This window comes from Rhinolophus sinicus, chromosome 3, assembly GCF_057876585.1.
Source record: "Rhinolophus sinicus isolate RSI-liver-muscle chromosome 3, RSI-T2T, whole genome shotgun sequence".
NCBI classification, from domain to species: domain Eukaryota; kingdom Metazoa; phylum Chordata; class Mammalia; order Chiroptera; family Rhinolophidae; genus Rhinolophus; species Rhinolophus sinicus.
In genome coordinates, this window is record NC_142503.1 from 117,355,394 (window position 1) to 117,379,361 (window position 23,968).

At 36.7% G+C, this 23,968-nt stretch overlaps 1 protein-coding gene across 3 annotated transcripts; it reads left to right on the top strand.

Annotated features, from left to right (window-relative positions):
* The first annotated feature begins 23 nt into the window (after positions 1-23).
* On the top strand, positions 24-20,446 carry MBIP (MAP3K12 binding inhibitory protein 1). 3 transcript variants are annotated; one of them, XM_019749160.3, is made up of 9 exons: positions 25-212; positions 3,831-3,950; positions 5,692-5,916; positions 6,011-6,107; positions 8,550-8,615; positions 8,858-9,010; positions 12,847-12,944; positions 18,815-18,853; positions 19,835-20,446. In XM_019749160.3, exons 1-9 carry the CDS (start codon positions 84-86, stop codon positions 19,937-19,939), a joined length of 1,032 nt encoding a protein of 343 aa, XP_019604719.2. In that variant the 5' UTR covers positions 25-83; the 3' UTR covers positions 19,940-20,446. The 3 variants fall into 3 exon arrangements, with proteins under 3 accessions (XP_074184257.1, XP_019604719.2, XP_019604718.2); XM_019749159.3 differs by having other exon boundaries at positions 26-212; positions 19,832-20,446; XM_074328156.2 differs by lacking the exon at positions 8,550-8,615 and having other exon boundaries at positions 24-212; positions 19,832-20,446.
* The last annotated feature ends 3,522 nt before the right edge of the window (positions 20,447-23,968 follow it).

Consider the following 23,968-nt stretch of genomic DNA (forward strand, 5'->3'; position numbering starts at 1 on the left):
GAGCGACCAAAAGCAGAAGAGGGAGGGGGTGGGGTTTTGAGCTCAGCTCGGTGGCGGTGGTGGGGGCGGCCTGCGAAGGTGTCATGGCTGCTGCCGCTGAGCTTAGTCGCCCGAGCATCGGTGACAGGAGCCTGGAACAGAGCTGCAGCCCCAACCTCTCCCAAGAGGTGCTCTGTGAAATCTTTCGCTCCCTGCATACCCTGGCTGGACAAGTGAGTGATGGCCTGTGGGAGTGTGGGTATGGGAACCATCCGGCCCTTCTCCGCCTCTTTCCTCTAGCGGAGGCGGGGGCAGTGGAGGCCTAGCTGGGACCCCGGCCCCAGTAGCTGAGGCCGGGGGAGGAGCCCGCGCTCGGCCGCCTGCGTTCGGAGTGACGATGGCCGCACAGACTTAGTTCAGGACCGGTTGCAGACTAGATTTCCTTGCAAATCTCCCCAGGAGTGAGTGAGGATAGTGTAAGTCAAAACCTGGCTCCAAGAGGAGGAGGCTTGGAGAGAATGAATGCGGAAAAGCTTCTTTGAGGGTTGGGAGGCGCCTGGCGCTTACGATCCCGTTTCCTCCAGTTCAGTCATTATCGAAATTCATAGGTTAGTACGGCCTCAGATTTCTGGAAAACTCTCTCTCCGCCTCTTTTGGGTAATTTGCTCTTATGAGTCACTTGATTTTGTTTATTTCTTTTTTCCTTTCGGCCGTTGTGTGCATCTTCTACCCTTCAAACGGGGAGGAAAATAAAATTAATCTAACATACCTCTAGCAAAAAGTTTGATGAGTTATTCATGGTGTATACTGTTGATCTCAGAACTCTTGTTTAACTATTAACTAGTTTAACTGGCTGTTAAGTCGCTTTTGCAAAAATGTGATAAAATTGAGTTTAAGTAAAAGTACTGCGTACACTATTCCAATCAAGTTACTGTTTCGTTTCATGATGTAAAATGCAAAGCAAATTTTAAATGAGAAACAACTTGAAAATAAATTTGTCTGCTTTTAAAAAGGAAATATTTTCTATCTCAGACGAAATATTTTCTAGCTATAGTTTGTTATGGGGCTGGTACTAGTGCATGTAGAAGGTACAGCAGGCATTTGTGTCTAAGATAATATTAACTTCCTTTATGAAAATAGAGCGTTTGTCTGATTTGTGAAAATTATTTTTAAAAGCCTTGGGTGGATGGGAAATAAATTTTTTAAAAATCCTGTTATGTTTATCATGACTTAACAAAGAGCATTACTTTAAGTTTAGTGTAATGAGATGATTACCAATAGAATCAGCTAAAAGTTGTAACTCAGTTGTTTGCCATGGACCTAAAAAAAAAATTATTTTTAAAGACTTCAGTCTTAAGACCCGAAATTATAAATGGTTTAAAAGTTGGAGACCGTTTTGTGGCATGGACATTGGAACTTACAGTCTAATGTCAAGATGAAAAAGTTTATGCTCATGTCTAATTTACAGGTTTTTTTTTTTTTTTAGTGATGAGATTTAAAAAAGAAATGTAAATAAATAATTTAAACATTCCTTTTGAAATATTTTGCATACTAAATTTTTAAGTCATTTAAATTTTTTAAACATTCGAATATTCTATACGTAGAAGTAAGATTTACTTGTCAACTGTCAAAAGTTTTTAGAGTAAATATTTGGCAAGTTTACTTGACACAGTGAAGGGACCATCTATAAGGTATAAAAAAGAGTGTCTCATCAATTAAATGCTAATGGTTTTGATAATATTCTTTATATCTTGAGATGTATTGTTTAAAGATAAGAACGGAAACCAGAGGAAATCACTGTTTCCTTTTGCAACAAGTTTTTAAAAATGTATGTTCTAATACACCTAAGTTTATTCTGTATAGTAAGTATCATTGTATTATTAGCTCTCTTTCGTAGCAGATATAAAATTAAATGTTAAAAAGTATTTTCTATCCCGATTTCAAATGTACTGATGTTAACCTTTTTGCTTGCCTCTGGATGGATGGCCCATTTTACCAAGCTAAAGAATTATTTATTTTTAGCTTGGATTTTCATATTAATTTAATAAAATTTTTACTGAAAGTGCATATTTAAATGGTCCATATTATTGGCAGACTAATACATTTTTGAGTGAGTGATTTACAATTACAAGTTCTATAGGGTAAAAATGCATAGAATTCGTATTACTAGTAGGGAATTTGTTGAATGACTAGTTGGATGTATTGGGATAGTTTTAAAGTTAATCTGTGACATTATTGTATGGTTTTCTTAAAAGACCAAGTATCTTTACTGGCACTTGAAAGCTTACATGATTCTCCTGAGTTGAAGTGAGATTATGATCCAAACACAGATTTATTTTCCGTAAAGTACTGTTTTCTCTAGAAAATTTGATGCTTTGCTTTGCTTCTGGATTTGCCTGCTTTATTCCCAAACCATATTCATAAATTTGTGTAATCCACTATAGATCTCTTTGAGGATTGTAAAAGTATAATAATAGTTTACTTCCATACATAACATAAATTGTCTTTCAAAGGCTTTATAGTCGTTAAATAACATAAATTAAGATTAATGTGGCAATCTTAATGTAAAACCATAGTTACTACAAACTAATCTTTGCCAGTGCAGCCAACACAAAACTCCCTTTTTCTTTACACTCGTCTAATATGGACTTTAAATGTTTCTGGTCTCATGTTCAAAGAGTGGTAAATTGCTGTCATATAGTATTTATTCAGTTTAGTGCCTTTTTTTTGGGTAACTTTGGATCTCTTTGGTTCTTTGTACAGTTATTCATTTTTTTCTTTTAATATAATCACAACTCATAAGATCTGTATTTGAACTAATGTAACACTTTGTTTTGTAGAAAACATGACTAATTTTTAATAAATGATTTCTAAAAAAATAATATAGTTGTTAACTTGATTGGACTACGCAGTATTTATCCTTATAGTATGTCATAAACACATGTCCCTAGAAAAGTTTATGGTGGTTCACTTTTATTCACTCGAAACACTAGAGATAGAGGGTTTCCTTCTAAAATTTTCATTGATTTTGACATTTTATATTCAGGTTCTTGATAGTTTATATGATTTTTATTAAAATAGGTCACATATAGCTATCTTCTGAGAGATTTTCATATAATGAGCCCTCACACTTGACTAGAAACTACTATTTAGCAAAAGATCTGGCTATTTCATCCAGTCTCTGGCCATTTATTTCACTATTGTGGAAAAATATTTGTTTGTTTTCCAATTTCAGATTTCCACAGCTAAATAATAGTTTAATAAACATGTTGCCACTTACCCCTAAACTTTATCATATGTATGATAATATTGATTTTTAAATTATTTTTAATTGACTAAAGTTGAAAACAATAAAATGTGATTCAGAAAACATCAAAGTAATGATCTATTTCAGTTATATATCAGTGTACATGTTAACAAAAAGAAATGTGTATATCACAACTTACATAAATGTGCCTGCCCCCACTGTTTAATGCTCTGAGCTAAAAGTAGGATTCTGAATAGGGCAAGCCTATCTTGGCCTCCATGAAAGGTTTTTAGATATTGAAGTATCAGAAAAGCCTCACCTTTTCATCTTTTGTGGGTGGTTTCATCTCTAAGATGGTCCCATTACACAGACCCAAGAATAGAATTAGAATGAGATGTCATTCTATTATTTTTTAATGAAAATTGCACCTTTCTTGGCCTTTTAAAATGGTAGCCAGGTAAACCATTTTAATATATCATTAAAAACGTGATAAGCTAAGTAGGCATGTTACTCTGTAGAAATCTTTTTTTTTTTTTGGTGACAATCCCATATATACAGCTTAATCGTGTAATTTTTGTGATGTTGCTGGTTTGCTCCTTTGAAGCTTAACCTCAGAGACGATGTGGTGAAAATTACAATCGATTGGAACAAGCTCCAGAGCCTCTCGGCATTCCAGCCTGCTTTGCTCTTTAGTGCACTTGAGCAACACGTTTTATATTTACAGGTAAATTCTTGTTAAAAATGTTAACTTGGTACTGAGAATAGTTATTAATTATAGTTGAAATTATAAGCTGGAGTATTTGTCAGTTCTATCTTAACACTATTAATAGTATTAATAGTATTAATAAAAGATTACTTCAGCCAGATTGGATCCAAATCTGTCAATTTGCATAGAGATCAGGACAGTTATGAGAATACAGGCCGATGAGAGTATGAAGATTGAATGAATGCAATTCAATTCTCGACTTGCACTGAAAATTCAATACAGTTGCATCTATGGTGGGTTATAATTAAGCAATAAGACACGGCAGGTGTGTGTCATGCTATGATAATGATTCCATGCCTTGGGTGAGTTTGGAGGCTCATGGAGTGCTTTCAGTGGTTCAAGAAGTGGCATTATCCCAGCATGACACATCCTGGAGTGTCTATTGCAATTAAACAGTTTCAGCATAGTTTTTAAAAAGAAAGTAATTTCTGTGACATTAATGTCTCATCTTAGTAAGTAGCCAGTCACTATTTTATCTTTGTCTTAACAGTTTGAATAACTCATACTTTATATTAGAAGTTAACATTGAATTTTTATTAATAGTATTGCTATTTTTTAAGTATATTCAGTTCAATAACTGAACAGTATGACCTTCTTGTTTCCAATTGTCATGTCTAATTTATGTTAGTTTGCAGTTTATCTCTAATTGAAATATAAAATATGACGTGTCAAAAAAGTAACTGGAAGAACTGTTTGGATTGGTCACTTTATTCCTATTAAGATGTAAGGGTTTTCAGACGAGTATTTGGTATAGCAAGCAATGGAAGCAAAATAGTAGGTATGAAAAATAATTGAAACATTGACAAGTGTTGGTGTGTTTTGACTAATGGAGTAGATATTAATTTTTAGCCCTCTGTTCAGTGACTTTGGGAAATTTTAACTCTGTTTCATGTTAAAAGTGTAGTTATCCCTAGTTTTAAAGGGCAGAAGCAATGAGCTATGGAACTCAATTGAGGCCTAATTGTGATGGGGAAATGGGTAATATAATTTATATTATACTGCAGGGTTTTTGCCCCTCTAGTATAGTGATAGGTATCTCTCTCTTTTCAGCTATGGATCTTGATAGGTTTTTTTTTTCCTTATTCATTTTCTTTTTAAAATTTTGATTTCATAACCCAAGGAGATATCCTGCCATGTCAGGAAAAGCCTGAGTGTTCATTCAGCATAACACCTATATATTTCATGTCTATGCTCTCTCATTCACTTTGGCCAACTGCAGTTTCAAGTGGAGATTCTCCGGTGATATAGTGATAATGCAGGGCTTTGCTGAGTGAGAGCACTGGCTCTCATGTTAAGGAGGAAAAATACTAAGCCTTAGTGTTCTGAGGAGGCATTTGAATGACATGTTAATTAAGTGGCATTGGTGCCAGAGGCTAAGGCTTTGATTTGGAACAAAATAAAAGATGAGTGACAGAATGACTCCCTCAAAGAAAATTTAAAATTTCCTCAGGTTTTCTTTCTCTTGCTTTTTTTTAAAAAAAAACCACACCAGATTTATAACAAAAGATAATGGTCACAGTAGCAGCGAATAGCAAACACGTGTGGGCCGATCTATGCATCCTGATATGCCAACTTTTTATATTTAGCTAATTGATAATAAATGTTGCATTTACTTAGCAGAAATTTATATAAATATGTTAAATGCGTAATCAATTTTGATCAGTTTGAACCCCAGCAGATGGAATTGTGTTCTTCTTAGCCTTTTTTAGCAAAACTTCAGCCTCTGATTAAAGAGGAGAACACAGCTGTTGTTGAAGACATAGGAAAAGCAGAAACAGGGAACAAGAATGAAGTAAATGCCAAATTTCCAGTTGGAGACCTACAAGAGGAAGAAAAGCACAAAGATTGTGATTTAGGAGATGTGAAAAAGACACAGATCCATTTTGATCCAGAAGTAGTTCAGATAAAGGCTGGAAAAGCAGAAGTAAGAAGTTTTTTTTGGGGGGGAGGGAGGGTTATTATTTTCAAAATATTATGTTTGAATTGTTTAAACATGCATTTAAACTTATTGTTTGTAGATTGACAGACGAATATCTGCATTTATTGAAAGAAAACAAGCTGAAATCAATGAAAACAACGTCAGGGAATTTTGCAATGTTATTGATTGTAATCAAGGTAACTACTGAAGAAGTTAATTTCATAGGATTTTAATAAGAGTTTTTACAGTTGCTCTGATCTTTCATTTGTTTTTTAAAATTAATAACATTAAGAACACAATTTATTTCACAGATTTATTTAGAAACTAAGGCAGCAGAATTTCCTGTTTAATAATAGACTGTATTGTAAAATGGTTTTCATTTTGGTTACACAGATATCAAATAAATGTTAACATAAAAGACTAATGTTTACCACAGGTGAAAAGATTGTTTTAAAGTTCTTTTAGGGAATGAAGTGTGGGGGTAAGGTTGTACGGTCTCACTAATAAAGGAATCTAAACTATATTCCATGCCTGTAAATGTACTTATAAAATTATGGTGTTAATACATAAAGTGAACTTAGTAAAGTTAATACTCCTCAAGAGGGAGCAGTTTTCTCTCTACTTCTGGGCTATTTGAAATGTTTTATGTCATGATAAAACCAATTTGTCACGAAGGCTATGGTGCGTATGCTTTTCCCTTTCTCTCAGAGTGCATACATTTGCTGTTTTTCACTTGATTCTTCTTTCCTCCCCACTTGATGCTATAGTACATTTACAGATCTGCAGGTATGCTGCAGAATACAAACTATCGCAAAGCACTGGCATCAATCACTCGGGCATTATAGTAATAATCAGAACAAGTAGTTTTATAAAAATTATGGAGAAGAGTTCCTGGTTAGAATGAACTAATATCTCGTGGCTAATTTTTATGAATATAAAATTGTCAGATGAACTTATAATTGACTCTTATCACATTAGTACACTGATTATTTTAATAAAGAAATAATACAGGCTCAAGTTGGGTCCTAGTTATCCTCTTTTACCATTAACATTATATATGCATATCTCTAGATTTGGTATATTTTCCTATCAGCTTCTCAAAACAGGTGCAACAGCGGCAAATCTCAGGTACTACAATCCAGCTGCAAGCAGCCCATGAGAAAGGGTTTGTTGAGGGAGCAAGCACATGTGTCACTAATGTTATTCCTCTGCTCTCCCTGCTAACTCTATTATTATAAACCACCAGGGGATAGAAATTGACAAGAATTCAAATGCTCAGCAGGATTCCTTGGCCCCATTCAACTCCTTGGCGACTCAAAACAGTGCTAGCAAGAATTGCAGTGGAGAGTGACTAGCACTCACACATTCAGTGTCTTCACACCATGCTGAATGGGTCAGTTAATCTATATATTTGGAATAGAGCTCCAAAATGGATGATAGCTTCTTTTTTTAACCCTTTGCCCCATCAAATGGTAGAAAGGGAATGGAGAAGTGATGGCCCTTTAAACATATTTTGAGGTGTCTCAAAACAAAAAGAAAAAAAGAAAATGACTGTCTAGTATCTATATAAAAGATAAGTGAATTTGGTATTTTATTCACACAGTTCGATTTATCAGCAGAACTATTAAGGAAACTTAGGCTAAAAAAATGCAAATGTATTATTGTAATGTGTTAGTTCAATTTGATTTAAATTTGATTTAAATATAAACTGGATTTTTAAATCAAATTCTATCAAGAAAAAGAATTTTCAGTATCTCTTTTACTATCCATTTTTTATTATAAGGGGAATTTTTCAGGAAATTTACTGCAATGCATGGTTTTACTTAATGTCATTTAAAATATTAATTTATAATATTTGAAATGTTTATTATGTTAACATCTTTCCAATATTCCCCTTTCATTTTTAATTTATTTGTTGATACCTAATTTGTAAGAAACTATGCTTTTCAGCTTAAAAAAATGGGAACAAATTTTCACAAGGTATCTTTCCTAAAATTGCATTTTTCAAAAGGGGCAGTCTAAAAAGAAATAGATGGCTTTTGTGATTAGGAATTTTTTTACATGAGCATTGGAAATCTAGGTAAAGTGGAAAAGTATGTGTTATACTTGAGGTTTCAAGGTCTTTTTTATGTAGAGTTCTGAAATAAATAGGTTTTAAATGTATAATCCTTTTTATTAGATGTTCACTAATTTGATCAGTAATATAAAAAATGCTGTATTTTTTTAAAAAGATGTTTCAGTAAAAGTAATGAGTTCTATCTCTATGATGAAATAAAGTGAATAATGTCTCTGACGTAGAATTAAAATATTCTCTATACTATATAAATTTTTTCTGCAAAGGCCCAGACCGTTTTTAACAATATTGGTTGGTATTCTTTAAAAATTATATTAAGTTTTGCCACTGAATGTTGACTTTTCTACTTATAAATCTGAAAATTAGATAAGATTAGATGTTATTAATTTTAGAGGGTAAAGATCACAAGTTTTATTCTATATGGGATGGTAATTTAATTACTATTACTTAAAATTATATTCTCATTATGAGTAACATGTTAACTCATATGAATTATTGGAAGTTTATCAAAATCTCATACATTTGAAGTTAAGAATATACTTATACTCATCTAAATTCTCCTTAGAAAATAGTTGTGCAAGAACTGATGCCGTTTTTACCCCTTACCCCGGATTTAAAAGTCATGTAAAAGGTAAGTATCCACTACATAATATCTTTATCACTGACAGAAGTTTATTCTAGATTGTAAACAAAATGGAATAGAAATCATTTTCCTATCTAAATTTTGTTTATTTTAAAATGAAACATCTTGCCTTTCTTCATACTTGTGTTTGTAGTTAGACGGTCTTTATGAAAATATATAAAGCACTGTTAAGGACAGAGAATTTCTGGTTTTAGAAAAAGTTTAATAGGCTCAAAAGTCTCTTAACTTAGTTTCTAGAGTTGTGAATACATATGGACCGCAGACTAGACCTGAAGGAATTCCAGGGTCCGCTCATAAAGCTAACAGCATGCTCCGAGATTGTGGTAATCAGGCCGTAGAAGAACGACTACAGAATATCGAGGCTCACTTGCGACTGCAGACAGGTAAGCTTGGCAGTGCCCCATAATGTACCTTTGCAGGTGGTTAAAGAAATTCCCATTCATGCCATCGCCCAATTGTCATTGAGCACCTGTCATGTACAAAACATTGTCCTGGTTGGTACAAAAGTGAAAAAATAGAGTCCCTGCTCTCAAGGAATTTATAGTTCATGTGTTTATGCTCTTCTTCCTTTTACACTTCTCACCAATTTGAGAGTGTTAGTTGAATGGGAACAGGTTCCAAATAGGTCCTGACTCTCTCAGTTTATTTAAGTCAGAGCTGAAAACTAATGTAGTCTTTTTCCTGCCATCAGTTTCATAATGTAACCATGACCATCTCTCATTCTTATCACCCACTGTGCCAGGTAAAAGGTATTGATAAATGGGATCATAGTCCTCAAGGATCTTGCAGTAAGGATAAGCATATGTATAAATAAATGCCACAGGGGACGTGAACTAGCATTTACGGAATAACACTAAGTGTCAGTCACTCTGAAAGTATTATGCCTATGTCAGCTCCCTTAATATTTAATAATGCCCTTGTGAGGTGTTGGCGGTCTTATTGTTGTTATAGAAAGAAACTGAAGTTCAGATAGCTGAAGCAGCATGCCCAAGGTAGTAAGTGACAACTAGAAATAAACCTAAATCTTAACTACATTGCAAAACCTGAGTCTCCTTCCCCATTTAGTCATCAGATCCTGTTGATTCTGTCTTCAAAATATCTCTTAAATCTATCCCCTTCTGTCTACCTGCACAGCTCCTGCTCTAGTTTAAGTCACTGTTATCTGCCTTAGACTGATGGAAGGATGTTAACTAGTCACTTTGGCACTGGACTTCCCCCTTGAGACCAATTCTCTATCCTGCAGCTAAATTGCTGTTTCTAAAGCTCATATTTGAGCTTGCTACTCCCCAGCTGAAAATTCGTCAGTGGTTTTCTGTTGTCCTTATATGCATTCCAAACTTAGTACTTATTCATTCATTTCACGAATAGGTATTAAGTTCCTACTATAAGCCAGGTACTGTTCTAGGCACTGAGAATATATGTGAACAAAAATTCTACTACATAAATTATATGCCACACCAGGAGAGAAGGGCTGTGGATAAAAGCAGCTTGATCAAGAGAGGGGAAACGATATTGGGATGGGAAAGGTTGTAATATTAAATAGCATGACCTTCATCTATAGTTTCAGCCGCATCTCTGGGCTTCCCACACTTCCCACTCATTTTGCTGTCCTAGGGCCTTTTCCCAGGCTTTTTCTCCCGCCCATGGGTTCCCCTCCTGATCTCACACTGGTGTGGATTTCCCTTTTATATAGTCTCATCATAGCACCTGGTACTTCCTGCTCTCCTTTAGGTTTGTTTAATATCTGTCTCCCCTGCTAGATAGTAAGGTCTAGGAGAGCAAACTGCCATGTTCATTACTGTGTACCTAGTGCAGTACCTGGCACAAAACAGGTATTCTCGTGTTCATTGAAGGAACGATTGCTCATTTTCTTTTCAGACATGTGCAAAATACAGTTGGGGACACAAAGTTAGTGTTCAACTCTCTCAGGGGAGGTCAAGGGATGCTCTGGTGAATTGGAGCCCTTGAAGGGTTGGTAGGAATTTTTCAGTAGGCAGGAGCAAAGCATTCCAAAAAAAGGGAACAACGTCTGCAAAAAGCACAGAGTCACAAAATAAATATAGTTCAGGGAATTTCTGAGCCCATTCTAGCTGAAGTATTTGTTGGATGGAGGTAGAAGAAAATAAGAGAAGGAGTAAATCTTCCAGAGGAGACAGAGATTAGAATTAAAATTAATCCCCTCCCCCAGAACTAGATGAATTTAAAGTACAGCTGTATAAAAGGATTGACAGGTTTATTAACTCTAATACTGTGTTTCCCCGAAAATAAGACCTAGCCGGACCTTCAGCTCTAATGCGTCTTTTGGAGCAAAAAATAAGACCGGGTCTTATATAATGTGAGGTAAGGATTTCATGCTAATTATAAGACCCGGTCTTATTTTACTATAATATAAGACTGGGTCTTATATAGTATAAGACCCATTCTTAAATTAATTTTTGCTCCAAAAGACGCATTAGAGCTGATGGTCTGGCTAAGTCTTATTTTTGGGGAAACATGGTAGTATCAAGTAGTTAATTTTGAAAAATATCTGTCAATGCCTGCTGTGTGCCACCACTGTTTTAGACACATGGGATACTGAGATGATGTGGTCCTAGTCCCTGGCTTCAAGGACTTTATGATCCATTTGGGAGAAGATGGATTGTTGATGGATTGTTAAAGGGGCTGTAGAGGAAGGGCATGGTGGGGGCACAGGGAGCCTCCATAGGAAGAGATTCAGGCCATGCTTTATTGACCCAGTGAAACTTGAATTTGCTCTTGAAAAGTACAGTAGTGAAGCAGAGGACATTCTAGGTCAATGGAGAGCAAGAGCAAAGTCAAATGAATAACATTCATTTTACCTTATTCAAGAGCAAGAACAACCAGGATCCTGAGATAAAATCATTCTAAACTATTTCTAGTTTTTATATTTAACAGGTTAATACTTTTTATATGAAAATTTGTCATAGTCTTTAATTGCATAAATGATTGTCTTATCATATGTTCATTAAGTCAGTAAATACCGAGCACCTGTGTAGTCGATGAAGCGCTGCTTCCCAGGCTTGTGCAGTGCACAGGCTGTACAGCCAGACCCAGTGAATGAAACAGATTGTGCCCTTTGGAGCTTAGAGAAGAGAAATAGGCAATAAATAAAATATACAGGATGTCGGGTGGTAGTGATGCTTTGGAGAAAAATAAGAGCAAGAGGATGGAGAGTACCGGGTATCGGAAGGTGGTAGCACTGGTGTTTTTTAAAGCGTGGTTAGAAAAGGCCTTAAAGATAAGGTAACTTTTGAGCCAAGAACTGAAGTTGGTGAGAGCAGGCCTTGTGGATGTGGAGGTAGAGGGAATCAGCAGTTGTAAAACTGACGGTATTTGGCCTCGTTGAGTAACAGAAGAAAGGAACGAGTGGCTGGAATGATGTGAATGTGGAAAGAATGTCCGAATTGTGTAGGACCTTGTAGACAATGAGAAAGGCTTTGGGTTTGAATCTGAGTCTGCTGTGAAGGTATTGGAAGGTTGTGAGCAGAGAAGTGATGCCATCTGACTTACATTTTAAAAGGATCGCTGGCTGCTGTGTCGGGAATAGACTATGGGAGCAAGGCAGAAACGAGATGAGTTTGGAAGTTGAGATAATCCAGGGAGAGATGGTGATGGTCCGGGCCAGAATGCGCGCATTGGAGGTGCTAAGAAATGAAAGGATTGGGGATATGATCATAACCTTGACATTTGAGTAACCTTAATATCCCATCCCCTGCTCTAGAAAGTTTGTTAGCTAAGAAACATGGTAAAGTTCCTCTTTAATGTCCTAGGTTAAAAGAGAAAACATAACATATAAGGAGAAATATAAATTGAAAATGATATGACATACTGTAACCACCAAATTGAACTGCCAATTGTAACTGTATTTTTCTCCTAAGTAACTGTTAAAGTCTATCAGAAATACAAATTTTTCTATGCAGGAACTATTCAATATCTTGTGAAGTGAATTTAACTTACAACTCCTGACAATATAGGAAGCGTAAATGGGGCTTGGGGAGAGGTGTAGTATAATAATATGTCCCATAGTGTATAATATGAAAATGTGAGGTAAGGATTTCATTCTAATGTACTCTTATTCATTTATTTTTTTAAGTTTAAATATTACCCACTCCTTTGCATAAGTATCTTTTAATTGGTATTTTAAGAATAAAAATTGTAAGAATTATTCAGTAGTATCTCAGAATGTTTTTAATTTGTTCAGGTGGTCCAGTGCCAAGAGACATTTATCAGAGGATTAAAAAACTTGAGGATAAAATCCTTGAATTGGAAGGCATCTCTCCTGAGTATTTTCAATCTGTAGTAAGTATAAGTATCTTTTAAAAATAAGTAAATGTTATTTTAAGATTCTTCATCATATAACAATTTACTCTTTGATCTGCTATATGCGAAACAATAAGTCAGATGAATGCACATATGTAGGGGCTTACCTAGTTCTTTAAAAATTCTGATTCTGAATATTGTATTATAGACTTACAATTTTTTTAAAAGGGATACTTTTATTGTACATTACCCAGATTCTCAAACTTAAGCCATTTTCACGGCATAATAAGTCAGTCTGGATAGTGGTCCATCCTGTCACTGACCTTGCTGTCCTGTGAAACAGGCTTCTTCTGGGACCTTGCTGTCAGTTTTCCCTCTGTCTCTCTAATCCTCTCGCTCACTCCTCATACATACGTACTTTCCCTCAGTCTGTACACTTTTACATTTCTTCCCCCATACAAACAAACAAACAAACAAACACTTCAGTCTGCCACCCTGCCTTTTCCTTTACCTTAACCATCAGAATATTGGAAAGACTAGTCTATATTTATCTAATTACCCAACTCTAGCATTTATTTATTCACTCATTCATTCATTCTTAGCTCTTTTCCCAGGAGAATAAGAAACAATGTTGTGCTGATATGTATCTTCTTTGTCACATCAGCATGTTTTGGACAGGTGACCCTGAGTTCGTTGTGTTTGTTATTTTCCTCAGTCTTCTGGGGTGATTATACATAACACCTGCCTTTTCTGAGGTCTGTTTTCTTGTTTTTTGTGGGTTTTTTTTTTAAAGCAGAGCCATCTAAGGAATTAAAATAATGTAAAAGTGAACAAAAATTTAAGTTCACTAAATTTTTGGTGAAATTTTTCTAAAACTCCTGTTTCTGGAAACTTATATAAAATAGCTCATATTAGCGTGGATCATTATAAGTCAGTGGTGAAAATAAAATTATTTTAGGTATAGCAGCAGTCTTTCTAACGTCTTAAATTGATATCAAAGTGTGAGGTACAGAAAAGAAAGAAGTATTTTCAGATGAAGGCAGGTCACATAATAAAAGTAAGCAGTGAATTCCTGAAGATCAGAAATTTAGAGGAAGAGTTTTAGTGATTTACTTCCTCAAATGTAAAATGGGGTTTACTAAGGTACTAAGGACTAAAGCAAGGATTAAATGAGAGAACACCAGTCCAGCAAAGCGCTTAGCACCCACCTAGTCCATGGTAAAAGCTCAGTAAATGTCAGCAATCATTTCGTTTCAGAAACCATCTATGAAGTAGCTGTGTAAATGTGGATAAGTCACACAGTTCCTTTAGCTTTCATTTGTCTTAATTTGAGAAATTTGTTGGTTGAACTAAAATTACAAAGGTCTTTCCACTTCTATGATTAATGTTTGAGTGTATCTTCCTAGAAAACTTCATAGAGGTGTTATGCCTTTTCACAATCTACCATAAGTTTTTCCCATTCAAGCTGCCTTCATTAAGTAATCCCTAGGCAGGTTATTTTCCTAATTCAATTTCATACCTTGTTAATATAATTCTTGTTCACAATAGAACTGATCTTACAGTAGAGTGTGTCATAGTGTTAGATGTCTCCAGTGAGACTTTGCCCCATCATTTATTTGTCTCTTGTCTCTGATTTATAGAAGCTTAACGTATACCTGTTATTAAACTTGGTTAACAAACGAACAAGCCCTTCAATCATTATCTTGTTTAGGGGATCTATTGTACACAGGATAGAATGTTTAGGGTTCAGTTAAAGAGGTAGAAGTAATCAGATTATAGAGGACCTTAAATGCTATCCCCAGGAGTTTAAAGTATCTAAAGTTTAAATGCTGTTGAAAGCATTTGAGCAATGAAGTGACTTGTGCAAGTGATATTTAGAAGATTGATCAGTACTGTCATGGGAAATGGATGAAAAGGGAGAGACTAAGAATAATGAAACTGTGATACTAGCTTAGATGTGAAGTGAGATCCTGAACTAAGGACATGTGCGTGAGGCTGGAAAAGATAAATGCAAGAGACAGTAGGAAAGAAATGTTTACGTATTGATAATCGATTGTATGTGGAACGAGAGATGCAGAGCAAGAGTGAGTCCAGTTTCTGGTTGGAAAAATGATAACTATCATTGATAAAAATAAGAAAATGTGGAGGGAGAGAGATTTGGGGGGAAATCTGAATTTGAAGTCATATACAGATAGAAATAGGAGGTAAGCTTTTCAAGATGGACAATTGGGAGAGTTTGTGTAGAGGAGATAGTTAAAACAGAGTGGGTAAGAACACTGAGACTGTCCCAAGGCCTGAGGTCTGAAACTGACTGACTACCTAACTGCAGGGGTAGGAAGCATTACAAACGTAAACAGGATGGGCCTGCATGTGTCAGGTTGCCATTCCTGTGATAAATCTAGTGCTTTTAAAAAATATTCTCAAATCTATTAAACGTATGTTTGAGTAGAAGGATCACTTATGGAGCAGTATTGGAAATGACATGTCCACATTAATAGTGAGCTGCAAGGAAGCGCAAAACACTGAAAAGGTTTAAACATTCAGATTGACTCTGCCTCAAGGCCTATGAATATATATGGCGCAGGCCCAGAGAGAAAGATTTCATACTCACGCTTCCATAATAGAATGAATGTGCCATCTTTAGGAGCCCGACTCCTCGCTTGGAATCGAACCAGCTCTAGGATTGTCCTCGCACGTGAGAGGAATTGAACACATTCTTGCAAAAGACATAGCACGTTATTCATGACTCTCACCACTCTCGTGCTGGGAGCACACGTGGCGATTGCATACTTCTACGTATCTGTCAACAGTGAACAGAAAAGACTACATATGTAGCACAGTCAAGCTTCCGAAGTTTAGAAAATAAGGAATAGTTGAGCCCGTTACATTTCTAAGGATTGAACTTTCATTAGAAATGGTTCTATATTCTGAAAAGATTTTAGTTGAAATGTGTTTAATCCAGAGTCACATAATGGATTCTAAACACAGAAACCTCTTACAATTGGGTAGAGATTGATTATTGTGGGTAACACTGAAACACAGAACATGAAAAGGAAAACATAATAGGAAAAAAAGATGTAAACTTATTTTGTTCATGAAACAAAACCGTATTATGTAAAGTTCTTTTCATTTATGAAACAGACATAAAACTAAAAATAGTTAACGTATGTAAAGCAGGAATTACAAGAAAGATTCATATTTGTTGCACTAATAGTTCTAAAGATCTTTACCTTGCACATTCAACATGGAAAGATTGGGTAGTAACGTTTTTAAGGGCACCGCTTAACAGGCCATTTAAAAGATACAGTCCTTATGTGTACTTCCAAAGAATTACTGATTTTAAATTATGACCCTTGAAAACAGTAAGTATAACATGTTTCACAAGTGTATTTCCACAGCACTTTGTTCATTTTATAGCATTTATCACTTATAATGGTATGTTTACACATCTAGTTTTCACACCATATTTTTTGATCCTCTGAAGGGCAGGAACTGTCTCGTTCATGTTTGAACACATAGAATGTAGTATTGCAAATGAAGGGATAGGACTTGGCTGATAGTTAATTATTGGACTTTTGAAGGCATGTTAACTTTGTTCCAAAGCACGGACTAGGGGGAGTCTTAACTCTGATCTGTAATGGCAACTAGTTTTAAAGGGAAGTATCGGGAGAGGAGAGTGCTGAAGGCTAAATCAGCTGCATGCCACAGCCATGCACAGTTGGCCGAAAATGTGAGCTGAGCAGCTGGATGCAGCTGGAAAATTAAATTGCAAACACATTTTGGAGGGCTTGGGAGGTCACAGTAACCAGTTTGCAATTCCAGTGTGCTTGGAGCACAATTAAGTTACTGAGAAAGAAACCTGTAATTTAGGTTCCTATCTGGTGGTGGTTATGAAGTGTGAGTTGGAGAGAGTGGAGTCAAGGAAAGTAGTTTAGGAAATACATCATTGTCCATACCAGGTAGAAATGAAGGTCTGAATCAGGCCAGTGGGACTAGAAGAGGAAGCTTTTAAGACACTGCACCTGTAAAATCAGTAGCCCTTTCCAGCAGGAGGCCTCTTACCACTGAATTTCCTTAGAGCATGGGTTTTCTGGACGTGTGTATGTTTAATCATCTTTTCATCAGGACATGAGTTTTATAAATGCACCTGCTAAGGTAAAATCATAGGAGAGAAGACACAATTTTAAAATTATCTGTCCATCTGTTTATTTAGTACACTGTGCTCTCAAATATTTTCTCTCCGGTACCAAAACTTGTTAAAATTTCCATGTTTTATAGTGAGATTTCCTTATGCCTCAAAAAGGAAATTTTAAAGCTAGTCCAGTGTATCCACAATAGATGTGCAAGTGTTCTACTTGTGAGAGATTCTGCTCAGATCTCACATAAGCCCATAAAGACCATGTTTCGCTGTTTCTAAGTCGTTGAACCCCTGCTGTCCTTATTTTCCTCATTCTGGTACTTCTCACTTTAGTTTCATGATACAATAAGATCTGATTGCTCAATGACATGGAAGCCATCAATATTTTGTAGATTAAACTGTTTGGAAAAGAAGGGGAAGTGTATTTTCATTTGGTGTTTGAAAAGCCACCTCTTGGGGAAGGTGAGAGACTGAGCAGTGACCAAATTAAACGTTAAGCCCTTACCTGCCCTGGGGCCCCATCACAGGTACCCAGCTCAGTGTGGCAAAGGAAGGCGTATGTTTATTTATATAAGCAGTTTTTCCCCCATATTGAATAATTTCAACATTTGGATGATTTCCTGCTACTGATAAAGAGGCATACCTCAATATTCTTCGAAATAGCTTTGACATAAAGGAAAATGGGAATTTTCACTTTCTCTTCTAAATGTCAGTCATCAGAAATGTTCATGAGAAAATTTTGACTCCTACGTTGACAGTTTCTTTGTCAAATGTACTAATACACTCATTTGCCTTTTGAAAGCTTGTGGTTCTGGGAAACAAAGAACAAAATCTAGAAAGAATTCACTAGGTCAAGGTTTAAAAGGTTCAGCAGCGTGTCAGTGAGAATGTTGTCAGCTTCACATAGTGGGAATTTAAACTCAATGTGGCTTAAATAGTACAGAATTATCTTATAAAAGAGGACGTTCAGTGGAAGTGCAGCCGTCAAGGTTAATTGATTCATCAGCTAAATCATGATTGTCATAAAGAATCGGGCTCTTTCCCCTCTCGGCTCTGCTTGGTGTTGGCTTTTTCCTCAGGCAGATGGCAGGACGCCGGTAGTGCTTTCAGGTGTCCTATCCAGATACAGCAGAGGCGGGAGGAACTGCCTCCTTGGAGGGTTTTCTCTTAGGAGTGAGGAAGTGTTTTCAGCAGCTCCGCCCCTAACTTCCAGCAGATCTCGCCTTACTCATTGACCAGAACTGGGTCCATGCCCTTTCCAGTCACTGATAAGACCAGTGGGGTGGGCGCTGCATTCCCGAGGGACATAGTGGAGCAGTACATAGGTGTTTGTACAACCAGTGTCCGGTGTAGTCAGGCAAGGGTGTGTATGTGTGTGTTTTCACCCCTTGGCCTGCTGTTCCAAATGCTGTTTTCGTTTGTTCTGTATCCTGGGATGGAAAGATTATAAAAAAAGAAACTAAGAAAATCCCCGAGCACCTCTTTCCACAAACACTCAGCCTCTTTAGAAGCTGAGACTTAATGGGCAGGTGTGTATAGCGAGGGACCAGCATGTTGCTGTGATGTTACTACACTGTTAATCTCGTCGGCGGAGGATAACTTCCAAAATACTAGAAGGTGCACGTTGGTTTCCGACAGTGCTCGGTGCGTTTGTGGGCTTTGTTTCTGCCAGGGTTCTTTATATTGTGTTCAGTATTCTATAAAGGAAAATTGTTTACATTTGCTAAGCATTGATTACTTAACTTTTTTTTTTTTTTTACTTTTAATCTAGAACTTTTCTGGAAAGAGAAGAAAAGTTCAACTGCCTCAAGTAAGTTACTGTATTTTCATTTTAGCTTCTGAAATAATTTGATCAGTTGTATATCTTAATAAAAGTTTCTCCTGTCGTGGTTTTTTAGGTCATTCCCTGGGATTTAGGACTAAAAAAAGGGCAGCATAAATGAAATGTACTTGAATTAGAGAAATAATTTTATATCAGGGGCATGGGATGACTCAGATGGGCCTAATAAATATAAAAGTCTGTATTCAAAGTTAATAGTAGAAGGATATATCAGTTACAACATGCTGAAAAATAATAAATGCCTAAGTAATTTAAATCTCACCCCTCCCCCTTTTGCAGACACCACTAAGTAGCAGAGTCTAAGTCAGAAGCGACCGTTTGGCAAAGGCTGACTCAGCCCACTCTTATCCCCGGTCCTACTACCTTAGTTAGTTGGATCATAATTAATAAGGCTTTGCCTGCCTTCAGTGGTGGTAATATAAACTTCAAGTTGGGAAGAACTTTAAAAATATTTTGGTTTGTCTGTGTTTTTAAGAGTAGCATGTTACTTATTTTTTTATTGTAAATTTTTGAGAGTATCCATTGTTTCCAGGAAAGGTAGTTGGTTGCAGTTGATACAACAAAGGAGAATGTCCAGGTATTTTAAGCACTTAAGCCAATCCTAAAGTTTAATTTTTTTTTCAAGCTATCAATTATGAGAATAGTCAGTTTTTAAAAAAAAATTTTTACCATCCTTTCAAAGTATAAAAGTTCCAGGAGAGCTTAGTCATTAGGAAAGAGAAAGAAAGACATATTTAAACCTTGCTATTTTATACCTTTAAATTTATGATATAGTCAACATACATAGTTCAGTTTTTAAATTATTTGCATGAGGAAAAAAGACATTTACCATGCTTTTGGATATTTTAAATATTTATAGTTCATTTAGCACTTTATCTATATTAAGATACTTCAGAATCTCATTCGGCAATTTGCGTATTGTTTGCTTATTGTTCTTATTGTTTACAGCAGAACTATTCACTAGCTGAACTTGATGAGAAAATCAGTGCTCTCAAGCAAGCCCTGCTCCGAAAATCAAGAGAAGCAGAATCCATGGCAACTCACCACCTCCCATGAAAAACTCCTCTCATCCTTGTCATTTTCCGTTTTGTACATACATGTGTGTAACTTACGCTGCAGTTAATTACACAGATATATATTTATCAACGTAGACTTCCCTCTGAGGTCAAGCTTTATTTTCACGTGAGTCTAGCTGGCAGCAAGTAATCTTCAGATATTCATTCCAGTGAATTTTGAAATAGTTAATGCATTGAAAATAGCATTGTCATAATTTATTTCCTTCTGTTTTAAAGGAGGTGTTTTGGAAATTAAAAAACTTGAAAGTACATCTTTGTGTGTATGTGTGTACCACAGAAGGAAGATTTGTTTTGAGTAATGATATTTAAAAGGACTTTATATTTGTAGCAACGATGTTAACCCGTTTATTAGTTTAAGTCAGTCCTTTGTACATAATAGGCATTCAACAAAAATTTATTGACTGAAACGAATTTGAGATGAATGCATACACTTTTTTTCAAATGTCAATTTTAATGTAAATAAACAGATTCCACCTTTATAACCTTATTGACTGTGTGACCTTGAGCAAGTTACTTATGAATCTCTCTTTGCCTTAATTTCCTTATCTGTAAAATGGGAATGATAATAATAGAACCTACGGTTGTCATGAAGAATAGGTGAGATCATGGCTTTTGGAAGTGGCCCAATGGAAGTGCTCAGTAAATGTTAGCTATTATTGTATAAAGTCCAGTCTGTCTTTGGAAAGTATAGTTAAGATGTTACAAGCCAATTACAGCCCCTCTCCCTTGAGAGCCTCACCTTTTTACAATGCCCGGTTATGTTAGGCAGTACATATATTTCCATAGTTGCAAATTAAACATTTAAAAGATACAGCTACAGTCAAGGAACAGATGTTTAGGTCCAGAATTGTTTGGTTGCAAGAATCAAGTCAACCTAAAGTAGTCTGTAAAAGAGGAGTTGTTAAAAAGAATCAGAAATCTGGAATTGAATTGCATAGCTGGACATGTGGTATCTAGAAAGTCATTAGCAGTTCATTTCTCTGTGTCTTGCTGCATCTGGCTCTGTTTCTCTTTATGTCTAGTCGTCTCTGCCCTCTATTCTCTTTATTTTCTGCTGTCCTCCTGTCTTTCCCTCTCCTTCTTCCTCATTCTTTTACACATAATTATCTATGTATTGGCTTTATTCTCTTTCTGAACTGGTTTCTCTGAAGGCCTCTTCATTTCTGCTTCCCCACACAGGGCGACATGTTAGCCCTGTCTCCATAGCCTTGGCTTGTTCATGCCTTGGAGCTGCCATGGTGCAAACTGAACCCAACTCTGTAGAACCAACTTCACAAGTCCATTGAACTCTGCTGCTTACCTTTCTTTGTATCTCTTACTTCAAGTCCATCAGAGACTGAATGCCACTCAGTGTGATCAGGGGTCTCAGTCAGCTGTGACCAGGGTGATGAGGCAGGAACGTCTTCATCGGGCTATGCCGTGTACACACACCTTGCACAACCATTTGCGGAAGCCTTGCAAGTGGAGTCACCTGGTAAAAAATGGCCTTGGAGTCATTCACAAGAAGTGGATGTGGACTAGGTCGATTCCACTAACAGCTCTGTTTCTTTAGAAGAAACTCATCCTTCAAGATAGTCTTGCCTAACATGCTCCAGTATTTTAGGTAGAGCGACAAATGTCTGCCACTATGGCTGGTCCTTGTAATCACCATCCTGCCACAATGACCCCGTCTGGATTTATTGACACACTTGACTACCATCACACCAGCAACACAATAGGAAAAACATCAATTAAAATGATCACTTAGAAAAAGAGGATGACATTGAGGTAGGCAAGAAACCTAGGAAATAGGATTGTACACAGGTCACTTGTCCGCCCCTAAATAAATGCCATGATCTGTTTTTTGCCTCACTTGGCAGTAGACAAATTCGAAGTCATGTCCTGGGATCTGGCCTTAGAAGGATTTCCTTTTTCCATTATCTTTCAAGCCTGCTCTTCCAAAGGATATCAGCGTCCTCTCTCCAATGAATATTGTCTGGTGCCAGCATCCTTTTCTACTTGAGGCAGAGCCTCCCAAAGAGGCTGGGACTCAACACCATGTTGGTATGAGTTTGTACAAGTACTTGTTCAAGAATAAGTTTCTTCTGGTGATTATTACTCCAGAACTTCAGTGGGCTTTCAATCATTCTGGAGTACATCATTGACTAAGGCATGCCAGGAATTTCTGTGGGGATAAGCTTGCTCCCTTAATCACCAGGCTGCCTAATGACCATTCCTTCAGGATTTTTGTTACTCAGCTCTCTTAAATGTAAACCCATTGTAAACCCATTGTTCTTAATGGCCTGTCCTCCAGAAAATAGAGAAGGAAAAGGGACTGGAAAGAGGTTAGCAGGACAGGAAGCACTTCTTTCCTGGTCTGCCCCTAAAAATCCCTCCCTTCCACAGGTTACATTCCAGTCTAGGGATGAGTGTGACTAGGGCTTGCGAGTTGGGGACGGGGCAGCCGGGGGGAGGTGATGGGCATTAACGTGTTTATGGAAAAAGGTTGGGCTTCCCAAACTATTTGGGCTATTGCTAGATACCTTCTTTCCCTTCGTTCCCTTGCTAGGCTCCTGAGCCCCAATTCACTCTCTGGACCCAACTTTTAACAATCTCAGCAGAAAAGATTTCCCTTTATGAAACAAATCTGTAATTTCCTGTTTTTCCTTAGCTGCTTTTAGCCAAACAACCTGGTATAGAAAACTCTCTGCCACACTGAATTTTAATTATGTTCAACACATTCCTAGGTTTCAATATTGGACAAGTTTTAAATCTGAAGCTTTGCCTTCAGTGATATGTGGTTTGGGTCCCAAGAGATTTTAGACGGTTGTCTACCTATTTTGCCATCCCTTACCTCCATACTAGCCGTTTTCCACGGACTAGGGGATCCTGTCTCTCACCCCTGCCTTTATTCTATCCCTGGGCCTTGACTCCACAGCTAGTTTTATGGAACGTTTTCACTCAGAGCCTGTTACTCTCTGTCCCATTCCTGGCACTAATTTCTGTTTTAGGGATTTGTTTTCAAGAAACAGAAACCCAATTCTAATTTAAGTAGAGGGGTGTTGTTACAAAGAATGTGAATATTTCAAATGGAGGGCAGTTCAGTCAGGTTTTGTCCCCCTTTCCCCATCCCTGAACTATGTTGTCTGGATTCTGCACACCTGCTTCACCCATTTGTAGCTTGGCTTCTCTGACCATGTCTTCTGTTCCTGCTTCTTTGCAACTTAGTCCTGCTCTAGACTTCAGGCTCCATTGTGCTGCCAGCTCTGACCTAGCTCTGGCTCCAGTATTCCGTACTGTTTCCCCGAAAATGAGACCTAGCCAGACCATCAGCTCTAATGCGTCTTTTGGAGCAAAAATTAATATAAGTCCTGGTCTTATTTTAATATACTATAAGACCAGGTCTTTATAATATAATATAATAATATAATGATACCGGGTCTTATATTAATTTTTGCTCCAAAAGACACATTAGAACTGATGGTCCAGCTAGGTCTTATTTTCCGTGAAACATGGTATTTGTTTCTTATGGTTCAAAATCTGGAAAAGGGGAGATTTGTATTCTCAACTTAGGTCAACTGTCCACCCCTGGACCAATGATCTGTGGCTTAAGTGTTCAGCTCTCCAAGAACACTCCCTGAGCCCTTTGTGGAATGAGGGGCACTTCCAAAAACACATGGATTGGGAATTCTGACCCTGTGATCTAGACTGATGAACAGTTGGCCTTTATGAAGTTCTATAAGAAATACTTTTATTTTTTCCGTGACTTTAACTGAAAACATCTTATGATCCTTTAACCCTAGAGATGCCATCCGGGTCAAATAGACAAGATTTTCGTTTCGGGTTTCTTTTTTGAGCAGTTCTGGGCTATAAGAATTGCTATTTCGGGACTTTTAGTCTTTCCTAATATTCTCTAAGAAGTAAACAGAAAATTTACTTTCTAAAAATAGAATAAAACTCTTATCTTTCAATTCCCACATAGGTCCATTAGACCCTTTTATAACTCTTAAGATACATTATGGGATCTCAG